A 23,942-nucleotide genomic window follows, 5' to 3' on the forward strand; every position below is an offset into this window, starting at 1 on the left:
ATAACTATTTCTAGAGTGATGGATTTAAAAAAAAAAAAAAAAAATAGTTTGGAGAAGAACTTCTGTATCATCGGATTGTTGACTTTTCTTCACTTAACAGAGATTAAAGGTGCTTTTGTTGAGAAAAAACACAAAAACTGGGAATTACAAAGAGCAGTTTTAATCTGTGGTTTTTTTTTTAAATTTATTAACAGAGGAGTGACATATGCACATACTTAGAAACCACTTTCATTACTTTATTAGGAACACACATTTGTCTGTTTTGTCTCCAATACAGTCACTCAAGTACTGTACTTATGTACACATTTGAAGTATTTGCACTCTACGATAGAGTTATACTTCTACTCCACTAAACATCAGGAGCCGATATTGTAATATTGTCTTTTTATCACTCTAAACTTGTCTGACAGATTTAGTTACTTTTTAGAATAGTTTTTCATACTGTTCCTGTCGGATGAAAACCATGTATCTTTCGGTGATTTTTTTAATTTAAATTTTTCTGACAAATAGAAGAATTATATGTTACTTTATTGACTAAGAAAAAAATTAAAAAAATGTTTTAAGATAATTAAACTATTTGAAAGTTGGGTTGTGAGTTTGTTTGGCTTGTTGAAACCATACATCATATAATGTTATTGAATAGGATGCATTACTGTTGAATCAACCAATCAACTGTACATAAAGTAGTTAATACAAGCACAACCTTAAATAATTACTGCAGTAATGTACAATAATTTAACTGGAATATTAATCCAGAAACATTAAAGTAAAACACTGTCAGGGAGTATTTACTGCATTGTGTGTACTTTTACTTTTGGCAGTTTACATACTTATACTTACACATTCAAGTAAGGTTTTGAATGTAGGACTTAAACTTGCAGTGAAGTATTTCCCACAGTGTAGTATTCATACTTTTAGATAAGTAAAGAATCTGAATGTTTGTCGCAGATCTAACAGATGGATCTTCTCTCCGTGTTTGGCCACCAACACCAGGAAAAGAACACCCTCTTGTGGTTACCGCTAAACTGGATGCCATCAAGGGGATTAAAGGCTAAAAAAAACACACATAATTTCATGCTCTGCCTGCGCAAACAAACTCTTTCATTAAATCATCATTGGCTCCGACATCAAGGGCTTGTGGGACTGTGACGTGTAAGTTTACTTTCATGTGGTTCTTTTGAACAGAACAAGGAAACAGGAGCGAGCAGCGGGAGGCGGGGGAGGAAGAGGAGCAGGAGGAGGAGGAGGGTTGGACTGAGCCAGGGTGCTGCAGGGTGCGTCGATGTCTCACTGTCACCTGTACGTGAAATGAACACCTGTTGCCGGTTGGCTTTAAAAAAAGAAAGAAAAAAAAGACATAAGAACGAAAACGCTCATATTTCAGGTAGTTTCCGTCCGACGGCACCAAGAAAGGAAGAAGGCCCGCTTTTAGTTCACCATTCAGTGACCTGGGTCCACACACTGACGCACGAGTTGGACTAATAAGGAAACAAGCGCAGGATGTGTTTTTAAAAAAAAAAAACAGCGGAGATCCACCAGCGGACGTCACGAACCGAGCTACAGGTACGATAAGGTTACAAAAAAAAAAAGAACAAAAAAAAGACGAGATGTTTATGATTCTGAAAGTGTTCCCGACTTTCAGCAGCTTTGAAAGGATGAGAAATGAATGCTCCGAGCTCATTCTGGGGAGTGCGAAATTTCCTCAGTCCTCTGAACTGTGTCATGCATTTAAACGTCAGTAATGAAGTTTCTATGGTGGGATTTTCATTACCAATGTGCAAAGTGAGACTGACAGAAACTTTGAACGAGGGAGCAGCCATATCCCATGACCAACTTGGGTATGGTTTTATTATTTATGTGGCCCGTGTTGTTTTTCCTCCCGTAGCCATCGTTTTAATTTGCTATGACAGTCTTTGTTGCATATTATTAGGCACAGCATCACAGAAAAAACAGGGGATGTCTGGTAAATGGAAACTTTGCTTCAAAAAGTTGCCAGGTGCTGTCTCTATCCTTTCCTATCAAATAGAATAATATTCAATGCCTTAAAAATGTAGGAATACAAACGACAGCTTCATGTAGATCTATTAATACTGATAAAAGTGCTGTTTGAAAAAAATGTTTTTAATCAGATGGTTCAGAGGAGCAAAGTTTGATCTGTGTTTCACTTTTTACCCTCTTCTATAACAAGGTTTTATCTCCCAAACAACAGTGCAAAATAGAGTCAGACTCAGAATATAAACTCTCATTTTTTTTTGCGCTATTTACTTTGAGTCTATCTTTATTTCACCGATTATGGGAGAAATATTCTCACAACTTTCCCAGACAAGCTTCATTTAATGATTTCAAATTCTATTTCAGGTTTGATTGAGTCCGCTGAGGCGCCAGATGGGCGCAGTTTCCCATAATAGAATATTCTTCCATAAAGTTTACATCATCACGGGGAGCTGAGTGGAAATTGATTTAGCCTGTTGTTGTTTTTTTGTTGTTGTGAAGGACAAGGATGGGCCTGGTGCTACTACAATTGTACAGATGCAGTAAATGCTTCAGAGTTGATACCTGAAGTACAATGAAGTGAAAAGTGTCACTCTTTCCACTATTAATCTTATAGCAGTGTTTATTCCAGTAACTCTTTTCAAAAGCCTGACGTACCTGCCAAAGTATCAAAAGAAAGATGATGACCCAAATCCCTCAACTCCAAAACATATCCCTAAATTGATTTCCCACAATAAATAAACTGAATGGAAACCAGCACCTGTCCACAATGTTGGAAAACAGTCAGAAATGTAAAATGAATGGGTGTTGTCCTATTAGGTAGGTAAAAACATCTTTGTGTATTATTTATTAAGAGTTTAACAGTCATAAAGGCAGCTGATAAAATAGCCAAATTCAAATGTTGCTACATCCTGATTGGTGCATGGATGTATCCGACATCACTTCTTCCCTGGCTGAGCCCCACCCACTTCAAGCAACAACAAAAAAAATAGTGTGTAACATCCAACATGTTTGTAACTCCGGCAGAAAATAGTTCATGTCGGAGCTGTCATTTATCAAAACAATAAATAAATAAATAGCTGATTTAATAAATACGTTTTCATGGCCTTTAATTTAAAGGGGAGTTACGCTTTATTAAAACACATTGGGCACTACTTGAGACAGGATGCACCTTCAGCTGCTGAGTTTCAGCCGTGTTTACGCTGCCAAGTTTGTGGCCTCGAGCCACATGACTTGGACTCCTCAGCATCAGACTCAGAGTCATAAAACTGATCTGATCTTTAGACCTGATGAAAAACAAGAAAAAAGACCTTAACATGACACCAAGATTCAAGTTTTACTCAGGGTTTAGCCTTTTGACTCGGAACGATAAAATCCTCCCCAAACCCAAAGATTAAACACTATCTCATCAAATCTCTCCATTTCCTATCAACAGCTATGCTTTGAATCAGTTCAACAGCAGCCAGTCACGTTGCATGAGCTATGAAGAGAGGTGCTTTTGGCAGTGCAGAGCAGCATATAGACAACAGATGATGCCTCGTGTTATTTGATTCACATCTAAAGACTCTACTATTGACAGCAAAATACAGACAGCAGCCTGCAAAACATTCTGAAATCACAAATAATTGCTCAAAATCGGAATGAAATAGTCACTTTTTTTTAATCAACTTTAAAAGATGATATTTATCAGGACCTTTTTTCACTCTACTGAGTGGTTGTCTGTTTAAACAGTGAATTTGGTTTATGATCGCTTGTCTAGGACTTGGAAGATAAAGTTTATGACTTCAACTTGATTTAGGACTAGAGTTAGGGCTGTAACTCCACATTTAGTGGATTGAATCAACAAAAGATTGTGGCATTCCCCGGGATTCATAGGAATGATGCCCAATATTTGTACTCTTGGGGCCTGATTTACTAAAGGGATGCGTGTGTAAAATCACGTGCAAAATCCACTCAGGAGAAGTGATTGTTGTGTATTTTAGTACGACTGAAAGGAACGGTTTAATCAGATGTGCAAATCTGGAGAGACGGCTGCTCTTATTATTGTGGTGTGAAGGAGACGCAGGAAAACTAAAGAATACGTTGAGAACGTGTTTTTACACCCGTGGAATTTTTTTTTGGAGATGTTAGAATGAAAAATTATTCAGACGTATCATTTGTCCAGCGATGACATTTCTGAGTTATTGAATGAACTGAATGATGATTGACAGCCAACAACAAGGAGGAGCCACGAAATACCAGCAATGTCAAAACTTCTTACGACTCAGCGTTGTCCTGCCTCTGGGTCGTTCCAGCGTATCGCTGCTTGGATATCCCGCCCAGTCCCGTTATTCAGGTGCGCTGTCCCAAATTTAATTTCAATGGGATCAGATTTCCTTTTCCTTTTGCAGTTGCGCTGTTTTCCATTGCTGGAATCACTTTAACACACGCAAACCCCTCATTTAAATACAGCGATTTGCACCTGATATCAGTAACGCAATTACTCTTAAATAAATCACCTGCAAAATGATGGGTGCAAAATAAATGTGCAAACTTTTGGAAAAAACATGCAATTCAGTACCCTTTATTTGAGATCTTAGTAAATCAGGCCCTAAGTGTAGATATGCAGTACCCACACAGTGGAAAACTCTTTATTTTTTCCCCCTTTTTTCTCTTCCCTTTTCAATCTGTTCTATTTTCTCTTAAGTGCACATCAAACCAAGCTTCGCAGAGAGTCCCTATTGTGATGTAAAGTGTGTGTTTGAATTTAAAAATAGGCCAAACCACGAAAAACCCAAATGTCGATTTTACAGGGTGCAGACCAAATAATGTAGGAACCTTGTGGAGAAGAGTTTATGTTCTGAAGGAACTTAATCACAATAACCATCACTAACGTGGGGGTAGGCAAAAGCAATTTGATGAACAGCCTTTTTCACTCCAATGACATGACATTTCAAATACATGCCAGCTGTAACAGAGCTCAGAAATGCAGGTTTGAAAAGTCTTTAGAAAAAAGTGCTTGTCAAGAACCATCTTGAACATCTCACTGATGAGACTGACAAAGAGGAACTAGGGTATTGTAGAAAACGTTATTGGACGATGCTGAACATACAATTCAATGTGTGAGTTTTATTGAAGGTTATAGATCATCTTAAGAGCACATTAAAGTCTTGAAAAGTAAACTTGGAGTCATTCTCAAGTCTTTCAGAAATACTTGAAGTTATTCTCATTTTTCCTTTCAAGGCTTATATTTTTACTTTACCTTGTCTGACACTGAGCTCTTTCAATGCAAAAGCCTAATATTAATATATTTAAGTTGTCAAACTGGGAGGCTGCTTGCATGACTGCTTAATGTGTTCAGTAACATGGAAATCATACCTGCACCATGTTAACATTGTAATTGTGAGCATGCTAGTATGCTGGTATTAGCAATTCGATCTAAGCCCCCCCCCCCCCCCCCCCCCCCCCCCCTTGTACTTTCTTAAAGGTTGGGTTAAGAAAAACAAATGCACATGGTTCGGGTTAAGAATACAAAACCACATGGTTACGCACTAAAACTACATTGATTTAAAGCTCTCACAGGAAAAAGGCTGGAGTCCCTCTGCTTTAAAGAAATCCATGTTTCCTTCTCCCATCCTGGCTGCTGGCGCCAAACTGCTCGGGAATAGCAAGATGGCGCCGGCCAAAATCTGAACTCGAGGCTTCATAACGGCCGTTCACAAACCAATGGGTGACGTCACTGTTGGTTGCCGCTTGTTTCCACCGCAGTGAGAAAAACTATTAGACGCTACCCTTTAGTGGACTGTCAGATGTATTTGCATGGTTGTTCAAATATAAAACCACCATTTTTTGTTGAGTGTACTTTTTTACCTCTTTAGGTCATAGCACATAACACCCCCCCCCCCCCCCCCCCCCCCCCCCATTTTACTTGCGCTCTGGTCAGAGGTTAATGTCCAATTTAGCTCGCTGGCAGATACAAACAGCCTTGAAACAGTCCTAACCAACTGAACAAATACCCTGGGTTTGGTATTCCCGAAGGGATAGAGCACCTGTAGCTGTCTAAATCAATACCTGGAACATTACAAAGGACATATTTGGAGTTTAGACCCATAAAAACCCACGGGAAAGAAACAGAATTTGATCAGAAAACATTTGTGTAGGAGCCCCTTTATCTTAGTTTTTTTTTAGTGTGCTGGGGTAAGAGGAGGCAGAGCTGTTGATAAATCTGTTACTGTGCCTCGGTCATGATTAATCAGCTGGTCCCCATTTCTCTCCTTATGTAGATTAAAACGGCAACAACACAGAATTTCAACAGCACGCCTGTCACTGACATTTCTATTTCTGTCGGCTGATAAATCTGCGTGAGACGGGGTGCTTTCTTTCGTGAGCTACTGGCTCATTTATTACAGCTTTAAACATTTTCCGGAGTGCTGTGCTGTCACTGTGCTCATGTTTATGCACATCCTCAATGTCAGAGGAGAATTTGTGTGAGGGAAGCGTCTAGAGACCATCTGTGTTACCAGGGCTGAGAGTTTCACCTGTGCCGGCCGGTTTGCTTGGCAGCTCTCTGAGTTTTTGGTTCCGATTTTAATGACAGAAAATGTCCTGCAGCTTAATGAGATTTTTTTTTTGCCTCTCATCTTTCTTCTTGCTGTGTTTGCCTCACTGTCCTCTCTTCCTCTCTACGACAGTTTTTTTTTGTGTTTTTTTTTGCCACCAGTGTTGATCCACGTTATTGCCTTGCTATTTCACCAGACACACAAATAAGTCTTACCTTTCCAAAGCAATAAAACTATAAACAACATTTGTATTCATCTGTAGCTGTCTGTATTTGGACACTCAGTGCAGGGTAGAAGTGTCTGGTGATATTTCTTTAATCTGTGATATGATGAATGTCATTGCTGGATATTCCATCCTTATCTCCATTCTTAACAAGAGGCAGTCGATAAAGGACAAGCAGAAGATGCTGAGCATCTGTTCATTAGGAGCCAAACGGGAAAGCTTAGTCATGGCAACAGGCAGTCTTAATTTGACTGTGTGCATGTTCTTTCATCCTCGCTTGCTGTGTGAAGAAGAGAAGCAACAGAATCATAATGCTGAAGCTTTACCTTGGCTTGCCTGGCTCACTCTCAGCAGAAGTGGGTGACGGGCAGAAATATGAGTGTTGACGCTAGAATAGACACTGATCAGCAGACGTGCTGCAGATTGAGGACTTCTTTTGACTTTCACTTTGATTTTGTGGAAAATCTGTGTATGCCGTGCTGTTTGCTGAAGCATTGTAGTGTGTTGGAACGGGCGCAGCAGCTGTTGACAGCCTGCGTAATTGTTTTTCTCCAGTTCAGACTTTGCCCCAGCCATGAAATGAAAAAACCCATAAAAGCCTTATGGTTTGGGACAGCAGATGCGACCTGTGCTGCTTCTGGGACAAGAGAGTGTTCAGGAAGTGAAGTGAAGAGATCACTCAAAATGGCGAGGACTTCTTTAATCTGGGCATCCAAATATATTAAAATTGACCTAGTACTTTTACCCTAGAAGTTGTGAAACATATCTATAAATACACTATATACAATAAATTGTCAAAAACAGATTTCCATGATGGGTATAGTGTTCATATTTCTGTCAATCAGCTGTGGTTTTTAATGCTTTTATTGAGAGTTTTTATCTTTTAAGTGTCTGCATGTATTTGGGTATGCATACTTGTGTATTTATGTTTATGTGGCTTATTTTTTGTGTGAAAAGTGTTTATAAATGAAATTATTATCGTTACTTATTTTAATTAAACTGTTATTTAGACAGTTGTTTCAGACAGGCATATGATAGCTGTTAGTTTACATTTGTAACTAAGATATATATTTTTTAACTTTTTAGACAAAGAAATTGCCTCTAGAACTTAATTTGACATGTGGTTAAAGGACAACTGTTGAAGTTGAGCCACTGGGCTAACACTGGGACATTTCCAGTGACATTGATTAAAATGCATTGTTCCTGGAAAAAAACAAACAAACATATAAACAAACCTAGGAAAATAATTATGTAAAATTATTCTTAATACTTTTACTCAGAATAGAACATCTTTCCATTGTGGTGTTATTTCTTTTAATTGCTCTTTTACTAAGCTAATGTTAGCAAACTTGACCTGATAATTGGTATTTGTACCTGGAGCTGCTGTCGAGGCAGTGTTAGTTCATATCACTCGAGCTAATCATCTAAATGGGTGTTCCTCCACTCTGCCAGTCTACGTGAACCTTGTTTTGGTGCTGCTTTAGCGTTGCATTTACATGGAACAAGGGGACACTTGGTGACTCTTACTGGCAACACTTATTGACATCTAAAAAAGCAGCAGCGGTGTTTTGAATGATATCATGACAAATGCAGTATGGTAAAGAAGACCTTTCTTTTCATGTGGGGGGGGGGGGGGGGGATTTCATGCAGTAGCTGGTGGTTTCAACCGTAAGAGGTCATTGACAGTAAAAATGACATGATGTAAAACTGACCAATCATGTAATTTTCCTCACTTTACATATTTGATGAAATCTGAGCAGGGGTTGTTTTAACTGGCTTGAGTCAGTCGCTGTGATTCGACATTAAGTTTCACTCTTTGATGCCCACGCTCCCATCATCAGCTCAGCTTATCTCTGTCTTTGAGTGCTCATTCTCCCGGTTGCTCGAGCCAAATGTCTTCATTGATGTGCTCTAAATAAAACACTTAGATGTCGCTCCGCACGTGACTCCCCAACGATTTATTTGCCATTCATGACATTTACTTTCAGAAAAGGATATAGGGCCAGGGAGTTTTTTGGCTGCCGAGGCTGCTCTGCCCATTTGTGTAATGATGTGGGATGAATTCCAGTTATTGGAAAGCTGTATAAAAATCTGAACGCTGCTCTCCCCCGTCTGTGAAATTATGACAAAAGTGGCAGCTCTGTTATAGCCTTTTTAGTTTGGAAATCTGTCACAGATGGCTGTCTTCTTGTGCGCAGCCAAGGAAGTAATGTGATTATGACAATTGTGTCTCTTTTGCCAACAGATTGAACATGCTGCAGGTTGTATGAGTGACAGATATGGGGTCAGCGAGATCAGATTTGCAGACTTTCACTGTGGTGGCAGTTATTTGCTACTTTTGTAAGTATCTCCTTCGTTTGATTGGAAAGCTATTTTGCAACCCACCATATACTTTAAGCTATTTGCACAACACATATTCATCATGATTTTATCTAACAGTAAACTAACTGAAACTAATCTCTCATTTTGCTTTGATAAACCTAACAGTGACCATTGAAGGTGTGAGGTCAGAGGCGCGTGGAAAGGTCGGAGGCTTGGTGGAGCTGGAGTGTGCTTTTCCACCATCAGACCCAGCGGCTGTGTCCTCTGTGTCCCTACATGTGGTGGAATGGGTTCGACAGGGACTTGACATTCCTGTCCTGATTAAATTTGGATCCTACGCACCTCGTGTCCATCCACAATATGAGGGTGAGCATCGATCATCTCTCTGAGTAACCTATCTAACTTGTAACGTTGCACACGTCCCTAGTGTACACTGTGCTATAATTGGCTGCCGTTGTCTGAAGCAGCATATTTCTTTACTGTACATCCCTGCTACCAATGTATGTGTTGTAGTTATGTTTAAACCAGGCTTTGTTTTATATGGCTAAGATCTCAGTAGCTTCTTCACTTCTGTGTGGAAAGTAAAGTTGAACAGTGTAGGAGCTACTTTACTTCTAAAAAATGCCAGAAAGATGGGTTTTTGCCCAAAAAAATTATTATCTTGAAAAAAATTATTAAAAGGAGATCAGTCCTTCACTCTAATCAATAATTCCACGAATATTCTAGTATATTTATTTTCTAAACTTAAACCTCTTCTCTTTACTTTACATTCTTGCTCCAGAGGCTTCAGGTTTCCACAACATACTTATGTAAATTGAATCGGCCAGGACTGGCTTCCAAGCTTGTTGTAATGTCACAAATCATGCTCTTAGGCCCGCCCCTTAAAATTCAACTTGTAGTAAGTAAAGATACACTTCACAGCAGATGAATGTGAAAATGGCTTTGTGGTTTCAATTCAATTCAATTCAATTCAATTCAATTCAATTCAATTCAATTCAATTCAATTCAATTCAATTCAATTCAATTCAATTCAATTCAATTCAATTCTATTCAATTCTATTCAATTGTCAATTCAATTCAATTGTCAATTCAATTTTACTTATATAGCGCCAAATCACAACACAGGTTATTTCATGGCACTTAACACATTAAAGTCCAAGACAACATCATCTAGAGTAACTAAGTGATTACAGAAAGAGTTTCTGAGGTGTTTAGGACCAAGGACAATAACTTTGTTTTTGGTCATCCAGGCCTTTATGTCTTTTAGACAGGCTTCAAGTTTTACTAACTGATTAGTTTCATCTAATTTTATAGAACGATATAGCTGAGTGTCATCTGCATAACAATGGAAGTTGATGCAGTGCTTCCTGATGACATCTCCTAATGGAAGCATGTACAAAGTAAAAAGTATTGGGCCTAACACTGAGCCTTATGGAACCCCATAACTAACTCTTGTTTGTCTGGAAGATTCATTGTTGATATGAACAAACTGGAATCTATCTGATAAGTAGGATTTGAACCAGTCTAATGCAGTTCCTTTAATCCTCATAACGTCTTCTAATCTCTGTAATAAGATCGTATGATCAATCGTATCAAAAGCAGCACTGAGGTCTAGAAGAACAAGTACAGAGACGAGTTCATTATCTGAGGCTATTAAAAGGTTGTTAGTAACTTACACCAGAGCTGTTTCTGTGCTATGATAAACTCTAAAGCCTGACTGAAAATCTTCAAACAGATCATTCCTTTGTAAATGATCACAAAGTTGATTTGCAACAACTTTTTCAAGGATTTTAGAAATAAACGTCAGGTTGGAAATTGGTCTGTAGTTTCCTAAAACAGCTGGTTCAAGTCAGCTTTTTAAGTAAAGGTTTAATTACAGCCACTTTAAAAGCCTGCGGTACATAGCCGGTTACAATAGATAGGTTGATCTGATCTAATATGGAAGTACTAATTAAAGGGAAGACTTCCTTAAAAAGTTGAGTTGGGATGAGATCTAACAGACAGCTAGAGGATCCAGATGAAGAAATAATTCTAGTAAACTCAGAGGGCTCAACAGGAGAGAAACGTTCCAAGTTTACATCTGGTCCTACAGTTGCTTTCAGGGCTGCTGTGCTTAACATCACATCAGTGATGGTGGCAGGAAGGGTCGGCCCGATTCTCTCCCTAATAGTAAGAATTTTATTAGTAAAGAAGTTGATGAAGTCATTACTGCTGAGAGCTGAAGGAATAGAGGGCTCAACAGAACTGTGACTCTTTGTCAGCCTGCTACAGTGCTGAAAAGAAACCTGGGGTTGTTCTTGTTGTCCTCTATTAATGATGAACAATATAAAGTTCTGGCCTTACGAAGAGCTTTTTTATATAATATTAGACTATCCTTCCAGGCCAGGTGAAATTCTTCTAAATTAATGGAACGCCATTTCCTTTCCAGCTTTCTAGTCGCCTGTCTAGCAGAGCGTAGTTCTGAGTTGTACCATGGAGACAACTTCCTCTGATTCATTACTCTCTTCTTCAGAGGGGCGACATCATCTAGAGTTGTAGCAGAGATACTGCAGTGTTTTCTACCAGATGATCCACTTGTGTGGGACTAAGATCAACGTAGATGCCTTTCGCTGCTTTAACACACGGCACCGAAGAGGATAAGCATGTAACTGCTTCCTTAAACTTGGCCACAGCATCATCTGTCAGACATCTACTGTAGTGGGATTTATTCCCACATGCTGTGTAGTCCATTATTATAACTTCAAATGTGAATAAGAAGTGGTCTGACAAAACAGGGTTTTGAGGAAATACAATTACATTTTCAGTTTCCTTGACAGAACCAGATCGAGGGTGTGATTACCACAGTGAGTGGGTTTATTTACATTCTGAGAAAAGTCTATAGAATCTAATAATGAGCTAAAAGTAGAACTGAGGCTGTCGTTGTCCACGTCAACATGAATGTTAAAGTCTCCCACTATCATCACTTTATCTGAACTCAGCACTAAATCTGATAAAAAGTCAGATAATTCAGTTAGAAACTCTGAATAAGGACCAGGTGGGAGATAAACAACAACAAATAGAATCGGTTTCTGTGCTTTCCAGTTTGGGTGAGAGACAAAGAGTCAGACTGTCAAATGATTTATCACTAAATTTCTGCCTTGGATTAATTGATAAACTTGAGTGGGAGATTGCCCACTCCTCCTCCTCAGCCTGAATCTCTAGGAATATGATAATTAATATGACTGGGAGGAGTTGCTTCATCAATACTAACATATTCTTCCTGTTGCAGCCAGGTCTCTGTGAGACAGAGTAAATCAATCTGATGATCAGTTATCAAGTCATTTACTAACAGAGATTTAGACCAGAGAGATCTGATATTTAATAGTCCGCTTTTAATTGTCAGATTTTTTTGATCCATTAATTTGGTAGGATCAATTTTTATTACCTTTTTTATTGATACATCTTTTCTTGAGTTTTTTTTTAAATATAGGTGGTCTGGGTACAGACACAACCTCTATAGGATGTTGAATGTTTTGGGTGAGTGACAGCTCTAAAGAAGCTGCAGAGGAGCGTGTAAGATTGCAACTCTGCATCCTAGCCTCAACCCTGGATGTCAGGTTTTAGGGCTATTAAGAGACATGGCTGCATGGCTAAGAGCATGGCTAAGAGCTGCACCATCCAAAGCAGGATGGATGCCATCTCTCCGGATCAGACCAGGTTTTCCCCAGAAAGTATTCCAATTGTCAGTGAAGCCCACATTGTTAGCGGGACACCACCTCGACAACCAGCGGTGAAGTGAAGACGTACGGTTAAACGTGTCATCACTGGTCTGGTTAGGGAGGTTTTAAAATCTGTACAAAGTGCAGAGGGAACAGTGACGCTCAAAGAACTGTAGGAACAAGAAGGCAAGCACATGTTTGAGTGTTAGGCGTCTTTAAGAATTTAGGATCCAGGTTGAAAACATGAGAATCAGAGCTGTTATGACAAGCTTTCGCCCTGGTTTCTTACACTGAGAGGATATAACAAGTATCTTGGTCTCAGAGTATATTCAATAACACACCTTGAGTGGGAGCTACTTTTAAAGGAGCTGAAACTCTCATATTGCATCATCATCTATTGTGCACTTTCTGCCCACAGCACAGAGAACAAAGATAGTCTGTGGGGTAAAAAGATCCTCAATGGACCAAGAACACCTTTGTGTTTCTGTTATCCTTTAAAGTCATAAACAATGGCACAAATGTGGACAAAAAGAAAGCATGTATGGGTGGCTCAGATCTTCCTTTTGTCAGAGCCTGAAGATAAATTCAACCTATGGACCTTTCCAGGCTATTTGAATTTCTGCTGCAGCACCATGTAGGGTTTGATTTAAGTGCAGTTTCTGGACAGAAACTGCCTGGGGAGGCATGGTGATACCATTTCAAAGAGGGAAATTAATTTTTACAGCTTGACACACAGGTGGTAGCACATCACACAGCTAACGAGCACAGAGTAGTTAACCTTGTCATTTATTTTTCAGCATTCAGAGTACAGATAGGAGGTAGATAGCAGCAATCAATATTTCATTTTATATTTACTGCAAAGGCAATTCTCTTCTTTAATACTCTTCAAAAGTCTTCTTACTCACTGTTACATCAGTCATTACAAACTCATGGACTGCAGCTAAACACTTTTCAAACCCACACAAATTGTTTTTATATTCTAGTTGAGTTTCCAAAAACTCCAGATCATTTTGAGAAAATGTTTATAAAATAATCATCCAAACATTTCAAATGTCTTGTTTTAATGGTGCTTTTTTAAAGTTCACCACCATTACAGCTGAATTACAGGACGTATACAGCAAAAAAGAGGATGTGGAACTAAATAATGTAAGTAGAAATGCACATCAATATCGATGTAATACATTTATTGATGGATTGTGATCTTGTTTAACTGTGGTTTTCAGAATAAATGTCGTGCTGTTAAAGTAAGACTGGTATGATGCACAATCCAAATAACCTCAACATTAGGAGGGGTGTTGGGGCTTGTTGAAGGGTTGGTCAAAAAAAAAAAATCAACTGATGTAACTGTGAAAATAATCTCAATATAATGAGCATTTTGAAACTGTTGTGAAGATCACATTAATTTCAACAGAAGATAGAGTTTGTCCAAGTTGTTATTTAAATGTCATACTCGATCTCAGGGCAGTTGAATATATATATATATATATATATATATATATATATATATATATATATATATATATATATATGAATATTTATTAGGTACAGGCCTTATACGAACATTGATACAAGCTACTGTTCGATAGAGGTAATTTACAATTTTTTTAAGGATAAGGCAGATGTTATAGTGTAATTTTTATACAGGCTACAAATCCCATGAAAAGATTAAAATAAACAACTTGTTTCCAAAAAATGGACATAGTCTTTAGAAAAACAGAAGCCAAAGCTTAAGTGCAATACTACGGAGGGCCTCTGGGGCTGGCTCTGTAAAATCTAATTTCAGAAAACACCGACTTCTGTTATGTTGCCATAGAAATGGGAGTTTTTGGGGCCAGAGGCTTTTTGGAGCCAACTCCTTGCAGCCTTTGGAGGTATTGCACTGTAAGGTTCCTCTGCTACACTCACATTTGTATACAGTCTATGGTCAGATCCACCCCTCGCTCCTCCCCAGCTTGTCCAAATATGGTCACTTCTGCCTCCAAAAAACAAGATGGCGATGAGCAAAATGCTAGACTGGAGGCTTTAAAACGGTATTTAACAAACCAATAGGCATTGTCGTATTGGGTTGTCAAATGGGTGTGGCTCAGTGGTATTGTGCAAATAGCTGTAATTTAGCTCACAGAGGAATGATACATTTTTGTTTTTTCCTGTATTGAAAATACTTGATAGTTGTATCATTTTCTTGTTAGTGAGGGACTTTTTAAAAATAAAATATATCCAGCCTTATCCTTCAACTCACTGTATTTTGTACAATTTAACAAAATCTTCAGATTCATTGGTTGTACTAACATCCAGTAATGAGCTGTAATCACTGCACTTAAGTGTTTGTTTGTCAAAGGAGCAGAACCTGCTTTCAGCTGAGTTAAGGCCTTTCTCATCTGAGCTGGATGCCACTCCCTCTCCCATCCCGACCAGGAAATACAATATAGACATTTACATAGCAATAAAGTCAGGGCGAACCTTGGCTGATGAATTATGGTGAGTGGGAGTGGGGCCAACTTTAATTCCAGCCCAGGCTCATAAAAGACAGTAGCCTTTTGTCGCTGACTCGCTGAAGACAATCCTTGAACATCCACTGATGTCACACCTCATTTCACTCAATTACATTGCTTCAAGAAGAAGCGGGCAACACACTGGTCGTAAAAACCTGAAAATTTGCCTGCCCTTTGGCCCATGAAGTACACCTTTTGTCCGTTCCACTCAACCGTAAGGCATCTTGCACAGGAAAGCAGCATCTTTAAAGGGACAGGTATGCTAATCACATGCCTCTCAGGTGGCAAACAGAAAGCTGCTGTTCTCTACAGATTCAAAAGGTTTGAAAAAGATGCTTTGTCCCCATCTCCTGCTGAGCTCAGGATTTCTCACAGGTACTGGCTGGTGTGGGAGTAACAGGTGCTGCATGGGAAACTAATGCTTTAGAGGTTGAACGACTGGTGTGTGTTTCACCCCCTCAGGCCGGGAATGTTCTCGGGTATCTCAACAGTTTGGCTCCAGGACCCAGAATCCAACTGCTGTTTAGGCTGTTGTGATTCAAATGCAACTTATCCAAGTGCTTCCCTCCGCTGAGGCTCGGGTTTTGTGCACTTCTCCCCTCCTTCTTCACCACCTTTTAATAGAGTCAACTTTTTTGACCGAATTTATCCTCCTCCATTCACTATTCTTTGTGTTTGGCTGTGTTTGTAGCTTCACAAAGTGGGAGATACAGTAGATTTACTTCAGATTGCTCCCTTGAGAGTGTTGAGAGCTAAAAGGGTTTAAATGTATTTGTTGTAATAGAGCAGTAAAGATCAAAGGATTAGCATCTGCACTGTGAACAGGACAGAAAGTCCCTCAGCACCCATACAGCTGCTGACTCTATAAAATGTAAATAAAGCTGTATAAATGAACTGTTCGCGAGTCCTTCCCGTGCAAATCCTATCGCAATCAGCCTATGTGCAGGAGCAACACATTTATCCCTGCTACAATGGCTAATATGCTTCCTTCCCCACACGGACAGACATGAGAGCCTGGGATTATTCATGTTCACTACAGCAGCAGCTAGGCCTCTACCCCTGGCAGCGAGCGAGCCCTTCAATTCAAATTTCAAACTGTGACACAGTCGGTCTTCACAGGGCCACAAGAAACGAGGGGTGAAACCTTATCTGCTTGTGTCTCAAACCGAAACCTGAATGCCTCCGTGCAGCCTGCCAAGCGCTAACGACATCTCTCGGAGATGACGTGGGCCTGCTGCCCGCGGATGTCATATTCTCAGGGATATAAACGTCTGTGTCGCAGAAAGTACTATCGAATTTAAATAATTTCTTACACAGGCCCCCTGTCAAACCAAAACAAAACACTTTCCAGATAATTCCGCAAAAGACCTTTTTTTATAATTTGAAATCTTCATTTCTAAAATGTTACATATCCATTTTGGAAGAAAGAAAATCAATATAGCTGCTGCATCCTGCACTGAATAAAAGTGAGAAAAATAAAGATGCTCTCACTGTGGCCTTTCAAAATGTTCCTTTTGTCAGCAGAGTGCCTGCTTGCATAAAGGACCTCACACCTGTAGTCATCCCATAAAAGTAATTTGCAGTTTTGAAATATTTCATCATAAAATAACAAAACAAAAAAAAAACGTGTAAAATGACAAAACCGATAAAGCAGCAATAATAATAATAAAAAAAGAGCTACAGTGTATTAGGTATACATTTTTAAAAGGACCAAAAATGAGTTTCAAAAGAACTTTTTCAAAGAAGATGTGATATTTGGAAAGCATCGTACTTCAAAATGCTTCTTCATCCACCTCAAATAACACAATGGTTTTTAATTAGTCACTCAGTTGAATAAAGACAGCTTCTCATTTGTCTTTTGAAGTCCAATTGTCTTAAAGATAATGACCGCCACATTTAATAATCTATTCAAGTCTCAGTCTACAGACTTAATTTTTTCACTTGTGGAGAGTTGTATTTCTTCACGGCGCTGAATGGTTTTGTGTTTCTCTGTCACCTAAAAGTGTATCAGAGGAGGAGGTCTTCAGGGGGCTTCAGTTTGGGACCGGTTTGCAAGAAAATGTATCGAGCAGTGTGTGTGTGTGTGTGTGTGTGTGTGTGTGTGTGTGTGTGTGTGTGTGTGTGTGTGTGTGTGTGTGTGTGTGTGTGTGCGCACGTGCAGTATGTTGGGTTGAACTGATAGGAGATGCTGTTTAGTCAAAAAGCTGCAAAGCTGCTTTTTGTGTAATTAAATACTGTCAGTGTGTGGAGCACAGAACATGACGAGGAGAAGGAGTGAGTGTTGTTGGTGGGGGTTGTTGTCCATATCAGTTTCAGTCCGTTATTGCTCGACAGCAGATTTTTTTTCACTTTAGATTATTTTGAAGCAAATTTCTAGCACCACATTTGTAAAGATGCCAAAAGACTAAATCGTGAATGCTCTTAACAGCAGTTATTTTTTCTGAGTAGTAGTATAGAATACAAATGCACAATATGGCCAAAGGTCTGCAGACACAGCTTTTACACCCAGATGTGACTGCAGCACATCACTTCTGAAAACCAAGGACAGTCGCCACTCTTCAGGATAAACCCTCCACAGCATTTTGTCACCTAGTTGCAGAGATTTGCTCCTGATCAGCCACAAGAGAGTGTGTGAGGTTGACACTGATGTTGGTTGACAACATGTGACCAGTAGCGTTGCAGTGGGGTGATGTCAGGGACTCCTGCACGCAGTGGTGGAATGTAACTGAGTTAATTAGTTAAAATTGGAGCGACTTTTACTTTAATTACATATTTTTACTACTTTATTCCTCCATTCCACATTTTAGAGAGACATATTTTACTTTGTACGCCACTGCATTCATCTGACAGCATTCATTACTCTTCAGATGAAGATTTGACACAATGGATAATAGAACAAGCTTTTAAAATACCTCATAATGTTGGAGAAATTAGTGGTTTCCAACCTGTTTGTCTGTTAAAAACAATATGTTGTGGGGTTCACAGTTCAGATGTGAGTTGTTAACAGCTCCACAAAACAGTGACTTTTCCCTCCAAACTTCTCACATGGTCTAATTTCAATAAATGTTCAAACTATATCAGCAAAAATCTAAACTTTGAGAAATAGTCAAAAAACTGAAAAAACAAAACATGGATCAGAACTTTATTTTTTCTTCTTTCATTTCCTAATAATCAGCTGACGACCCTTCACTTTTCTACGCTGTCCTGAATATAAAACTGTAATTAAAGTAGTTGAAACTGGCTGCACCTGCAGCAGCTACAACAGTAACATGCTGCAGTATTAATATTGTAATGATGTCATATATGAGACTATATCAGTCAGAGGAACCAAAGCAGTAATTTAACTTGAATACTTTAACTACGTTTTGTAGTTACTTGTGTGCTTTTACTTAAGTAGGATTTTTCATACAGGATTTTAACTTGTAATGGAGTATTTTTACAATCCTGTATTAGTACTTTACCTCAAGTAAAGGATCCGAATACGTTTTCCACAGCTGCTTGCAGGTCAGTCAAGTTGCTTATACTGCATAATTAATTGAAAATGTATTAAAGGTTTTAATGCTCACCAAATCTGATTTATTCCACTTGCTTACTACTCAATGTTAAAACGTTGTCCTTCATTTTCTTTGCTGACCAGCAGTGAGTTTGACTGAAAAACACAAATGGAAATGTTGTTGTTTCATTTACATCAACAATGCAAAGCTAATCTCACATCATTTTACTACACCCATGATTTATTGGCAGACTGACAACTCACTTAAGCCTTTTTTTTTTTCCCCGCATGAGTGCACACTTGTTTTTACACTGTCAGACATGCACAGCACAAACACACTGGCAAAGATTACAATGTTGAGACAAAGACACATTTCCTCCGTCTGTGTCTTCTGTTGTTCGACTGGCTTTGCACTTGATTTAACTTCCATTCAAATCTCTTGCAATCATGCATTTTTCAGTTGTGGTGATCAGCCCCGATCTTATTTTCCCTGCAGCCCCCTCCTCTTTGCTTTAACCTGATGCCTCCACATCCCTTCTATCAGCACAACCTTTCCTCTAAGGTGCTGTAGTGACCTATATCACACTGAGCCGGTGAACATGAGAGAGAGGAAAAAAACTGCCAGGGGTCAAAGGGTTGGATTTTGAAATGTACTAATCCCCGGAGTGTATGCTGATGTGTATTTTGCTCGACTTTAACCCCCCCCTCTCCTTTCCCCGTGTGGATTTAGTCCCCTTCGGCGGCATTGAAAAGTAAATAGGGTGTGTTATCGCTGCCAGCATACCTTACTCCAACTTCCTGTTTCTGTTTGACTGTCAGGCCCATCCCTCCCTGCCACAGCCACCAGAAATCAGGGGCTCTGTTAATAATTACCATCACAACACAGGCTTCCCAGTCATACCGCGCTGCCACACTGCAGTGCTGTTTACATGTTCTCATTTCGGAGACGGTGCAGAGACAAGTCTGTGTGTCCTTAAATAAAGCTTTCATTGACAGCTTCTCTTTCGCCTCTCTGTCCCACGCTGTCGGGTCACTGGGCAATTGTGTGTCTGCTAAAGTGTGAAAACAAGATGGACACAGAAAGATGCAGACTGCAGGCTGGAAAAGAGAAAGGGCTGATGTTGTGAGCCACACTGGCTCAAGGGAGCCGTCACCTGGCAACCAGGAGATCAGATTTCTAAGTTTGTGTGTATGCTGTGCTTTTTGTGTGGATGTGTTACTGTATGGTTTTTTTCAGGCAGCATTTGAGGACACAGTTCGTTTTCTGCTCAACAAAGCATGACGCTCCGATAGTTACACACAGCTCAGGACAACGAGATGACAAGTGAAGTCAGCATCACTTGCATTTGGCCTCTCCCGTGTTCCTCGTGCCTGCCCTCTCACCTTTTCACTGGCACTGTGTTTCTGCAGGGAGGGTGTCTCTAGTACGAATCACCGCCCTGAGGCTGGAGGGCCTGCTGCTGGATGACCAAGGCTTGTACGAGTGTCGAATCCTCTTACTGGATAAACCCACAGATGAGCCGGGAAATGGCACCTGGACTCTACTCTCTGTAACCGGTGAGGTGAATGGAGTGTTGTGTGTTTGTGTGTGTCTTTGTGGCTGTTTTCCAATTGGATTAGAGTTAGCTCAATAAGACAAATCAGTGATCCAACTGCAAACAAGAGGACAGGACATAAACCTATTTGAGCAACAAATATCGTTTGATCCAGAGGATTGACCTCACCCAGAAGATTTCTAACCTGACTTCTTTTGTTGTGATTGACGCAATCACAGCAAAAGAAGTCGTAGACGTAGACTATTGGAGCAACCCTTTAACCAAATACCATTGACCACCATATGCTGTAAGTTGTGTACTGCAACTCTACAACCGCTGCCATTGTTGGAACTACACTTAGAAAAAAAAAAAGGCTTGACTTCATTGACATCACGCTTAGCTACCCCTGCTGGTCACTGATTGGTCTGCCCTTCAGAGAGGCTGGGCAAACCTTAATGTGAGCAGTGTTTCCACACTAAAATCACAGCAAAGACGGAAGCATTTGAGCAAGCCAGGCAACAAGTAGCTGCTTCTGTATAGAACAAAATATTTTCCCTTCAGCTTGGCTAACTGCCTGTGGTATTTGAATATCTCATAAATTATTCTTAGTGTTTGCACCAGGCCGCAGGTTTGCACCAATCAAATACAGCACCATAATTGGTAAGAAACCATAAACCCATCTCGAGAGAGTACTGATCTAGGGGGCGCTGTCACGGCAGAAAAACAAGTAAAACCTCATGCATATTCAATTTGTGATTTTATTTTTTATTTTTTTCGTCATTTGATTTATTTGCAAAACATGGATTTCAATTTCAGTTCGACCCTTAGCTGCACTTAAAATCCACTTATCCTGAAATCATAATTTTTTCTTAGGTAATGGTATTTATATATATATAAAAAAAAACAGACAGAAGAAAATATTTTGAATGCTCCAGCTTTCATTGTGTTGATCCTCTGTTTTAGTTTGTTACTTCTTAACATGAGCCACAGTTCACATTTTAATCATTTATAGGTTAGAAATTCAAATGAATGTGTCTGTTTTTCTGCCTCATTAGGCAGTTCACACTATTCGGATGTGAACTTTTAACTCTTCCACACATCCGGTGTTTAATTTCATTTACCCTTAAAAGCCGTGCTTAAACGTCACAACTTTTGACAGGTTCAATATATATAAAACACTTATTTAAACTTTTGAAAATGTTGTTAAGAGCAGTTTCAAAAAGTGTCTGAACTCTCTGTACAGATCAGGTAATTTAGATAACTTTTGACTTTCTTCACGCAGGTTTTGAAAAGAATAATCGCTGACTAGAGTTATCGTCATATTTATTGATAGCTTTAAATAATAAATCTAAATATGAAATATGCATCATTATATTTTTGTGCTTTGAAGTTTCTCTGTATTTTGAAAACCCTTTGCTGTGATTCCATGCACAAACGCACCGAACAGTGCGTATGAGCGCGCCACAGATCAAAGAGAGGCGAGACAGTTTCAACGAGCTGGTGTGTGTGAGCGTCAGCTTAGATGTGGGAATGATAATAGAGTATGACTGTGTACTTTAGGCCTGACATGCCCTGCAGGTATGCTCTTCACCTAGCTATTGCACTCTTCCTCAGCACATGGGACTGTCAGTGTCCTTCACCGGCTGGACATGCAAAGATAAAAGAGCTCTGTGGTGAATATAACATACAAAACATCATTAACGTACAAAAGCTTTTGTCGAGGAGGTGAGTAAGAAAAACAGATTTATGGTTATTTATTATATAAAAAAAAGAAGTACAATGGGGATATACAGTAAGTCCCGAGAAGTTGCAAGTGGCTTGTTTATGTTTTGAGTGTTTGCAGACATCAAAAGAAAAAAAAACATCTCTGGATGTCCTTTGATGAGATCTGAGACTTAAAGTTGCAGCAAAACATTCACGTTAGCAGATCTGAAAGGCAGCGTTTGTAACTGACATTTTTGCTTCGGTTTGTAAAATAATAATGCGTCTTGATGTCAGTAAACTGCACACAGGCTGCCGCTGTTTAACAAACAAGGCCGAGCTGCTGTCATGCTGCATGCAACTTGATTAAAGAAAACGGGGACGAGAGAGACAAAAGATTAATCGTCTGCTAGTCCAGCCTTTCTGTTTGTAGTTCCGTCCGTATCGCTGTTGCTTGGAAGAAGACAGTGTCTGCCGAGCTTTATAGTTCTCTTTGAGAATGAGAAATAAGAGAGCGTCCGTATCAGACATCTGGAGTTTATTTTTTGCCGAAATGGAGTCAATCTGTTCAGGTGATTTGTGTGCATCTTCATAAGGTACTTTCCTCAAATGGAGATGTGCACATGTGTAGTTAAATTAGCATCGCAGGCCTCCGTTTGACACCAAATACAATGCAAGTTTCTTTGCTAGTTTAATAGTGAAGTTGTCATTTTCCTACTCAGTGCCCATGTTGTTTGAATAGCAAATGTCCTTGCAATCATCTGAACACACATGGGTGTGTTGGTGTTCAAATGAGGTGTGGTCAGGTACATTGCTGGTGCGTTGCTATCTTAAAGCAGCAGAAAGCCATGGCGCCTTTGATCAACAAAAACCTGGCCTTAAAATACCAGTGCAGTATTTTACCGTTTTATTATTTTCTGGAGTAATACATGGTAATACTCACCTACCTGGCAGGTGCACTACGAGCAAATACTCTGTTAGTTACACACACAGGGATATGCAGAAGTGTACAGACATGGAAGAGATTGAAAATAAAAAAGATTACAGTGTCAAAGATTAATATTGCGAACATCAATCTGCTCAATTCTCAATTCCGGGATGATTTCTTTTCGTTCCTACTACTTGGCAAATCTGTCATTGTAATAGCAATAGATTGAAGGGTTTAATAATGTCACATCCAAAATGCACCTATAATTGATTCAGAGACTGAGTGCAACCTATTTGAACCGTGCATCTGGCTTACCTTGCGCTCAGATTATTTCCCGTTAAATTTGTAGAAGTGGATTTGGACACAGTTTAAAATGTTCTTGCCCCGTGTGCTGTACATTGTGCACTTAGATTGTTAATATGAAGTCCTTCATGTTCTTTCTATCCCTAGCTCCACCCACCTTCACTGAAACCCCGCCTCCTGTGCTGGAGGCTCTGGATGGAGGTCACCTTTCTCTTGCCTGTGTTGCCATCGGCAACCCTACTCCGACCATCACCTGGCTAAAAGATGGCATAGTCTTTCAAAGGAAAACTGATCAGGTATGCGTAAACTAATTGTGTAATGCATTTATGTACAATCTGTGTCTGTAGAAAACGTTACTTGTATATTTTTGCTTTCTGCATGACATTATTAAGTTGTTATTCCTGATGCACCAGTGCATTTTACTGTTTACTGCCACTGGCCTCGTGTCCAATCATTAGTCCAGTGATCCCAAACAGGGGTAATGCTTCAAAAGGTCATAAGAGATGTTTACCTGGCTTTCAAAAGAACAGAAAAACTAAGTTCTTTGGTATTCTTTCATTGTTTGTTTTAATTGTTTTGTGAAGTATTGAAATATTTGCTTTTAAAGTGAAAAACTGAAAAGTTATTTTTTTCCATTAATCAACTGTTTTACTGTGACTGATGGCATCGTAACTGAACACATACTTTTCTGCCATCACTACAACACTGATTTCCGTG

General features: G+C 39.4%; 1 protein-coding gene across 1 annotated transcript in view; it reads left to right on the forward strand.

Annotated features, from left to right (window-relative positions):
• Window positions 1-1,254: 1,254 nt before the first annotated feature.
• The window catches only part of igsf9a (immunoglobulin superfamily, member 9a), a 54,291-nt gene continuing 31,603 nt past the window's right edge, over window positions 1,255-23,942 (forward strand). Inside the window, exons 1-5 of the mRNA XM_069161872.1 lie at window positions 1,255-1,563; window positions 8,999-9,093; window positions 9,241-9,441; window positions 20,169-20,315; window positions 23,373-23,521. Coding sequence (XP_069017973.1) covers window positions 9,033-9,093; window positions 9,241-9,441; window positions 20,169-20,315; window positions 23,373-23,521 — 558 coding nt within the window. The 5' untranslated portion in view covers window positions 1,255-1,563; window positions 8,999-9,032. The remainder of the gene's footprint in view (window positions 1,564-8,998; window positions 9,094-9,240; window positions 9,442-20,168; window positions 20,316-23,372; window positions 23,522-23,942) is intronic.

This window comes from Embiotoca jacksoni, unplaced genomic scaffold (genome assembly GCF_022577435.1).
Source record: "Embiotoca jacksoni isolate LCO1_2020_lvr unplaced genomic scaffold, fEmbJac1.0.p SCAF_10, whole genome shotgun sequence".
NCBI classification, from domain to species: Eukaryota; Metazoa; Chordata; class Actinopteri; family Embiotocidae; genus Embiotoca; species Embiotoca jacksoni.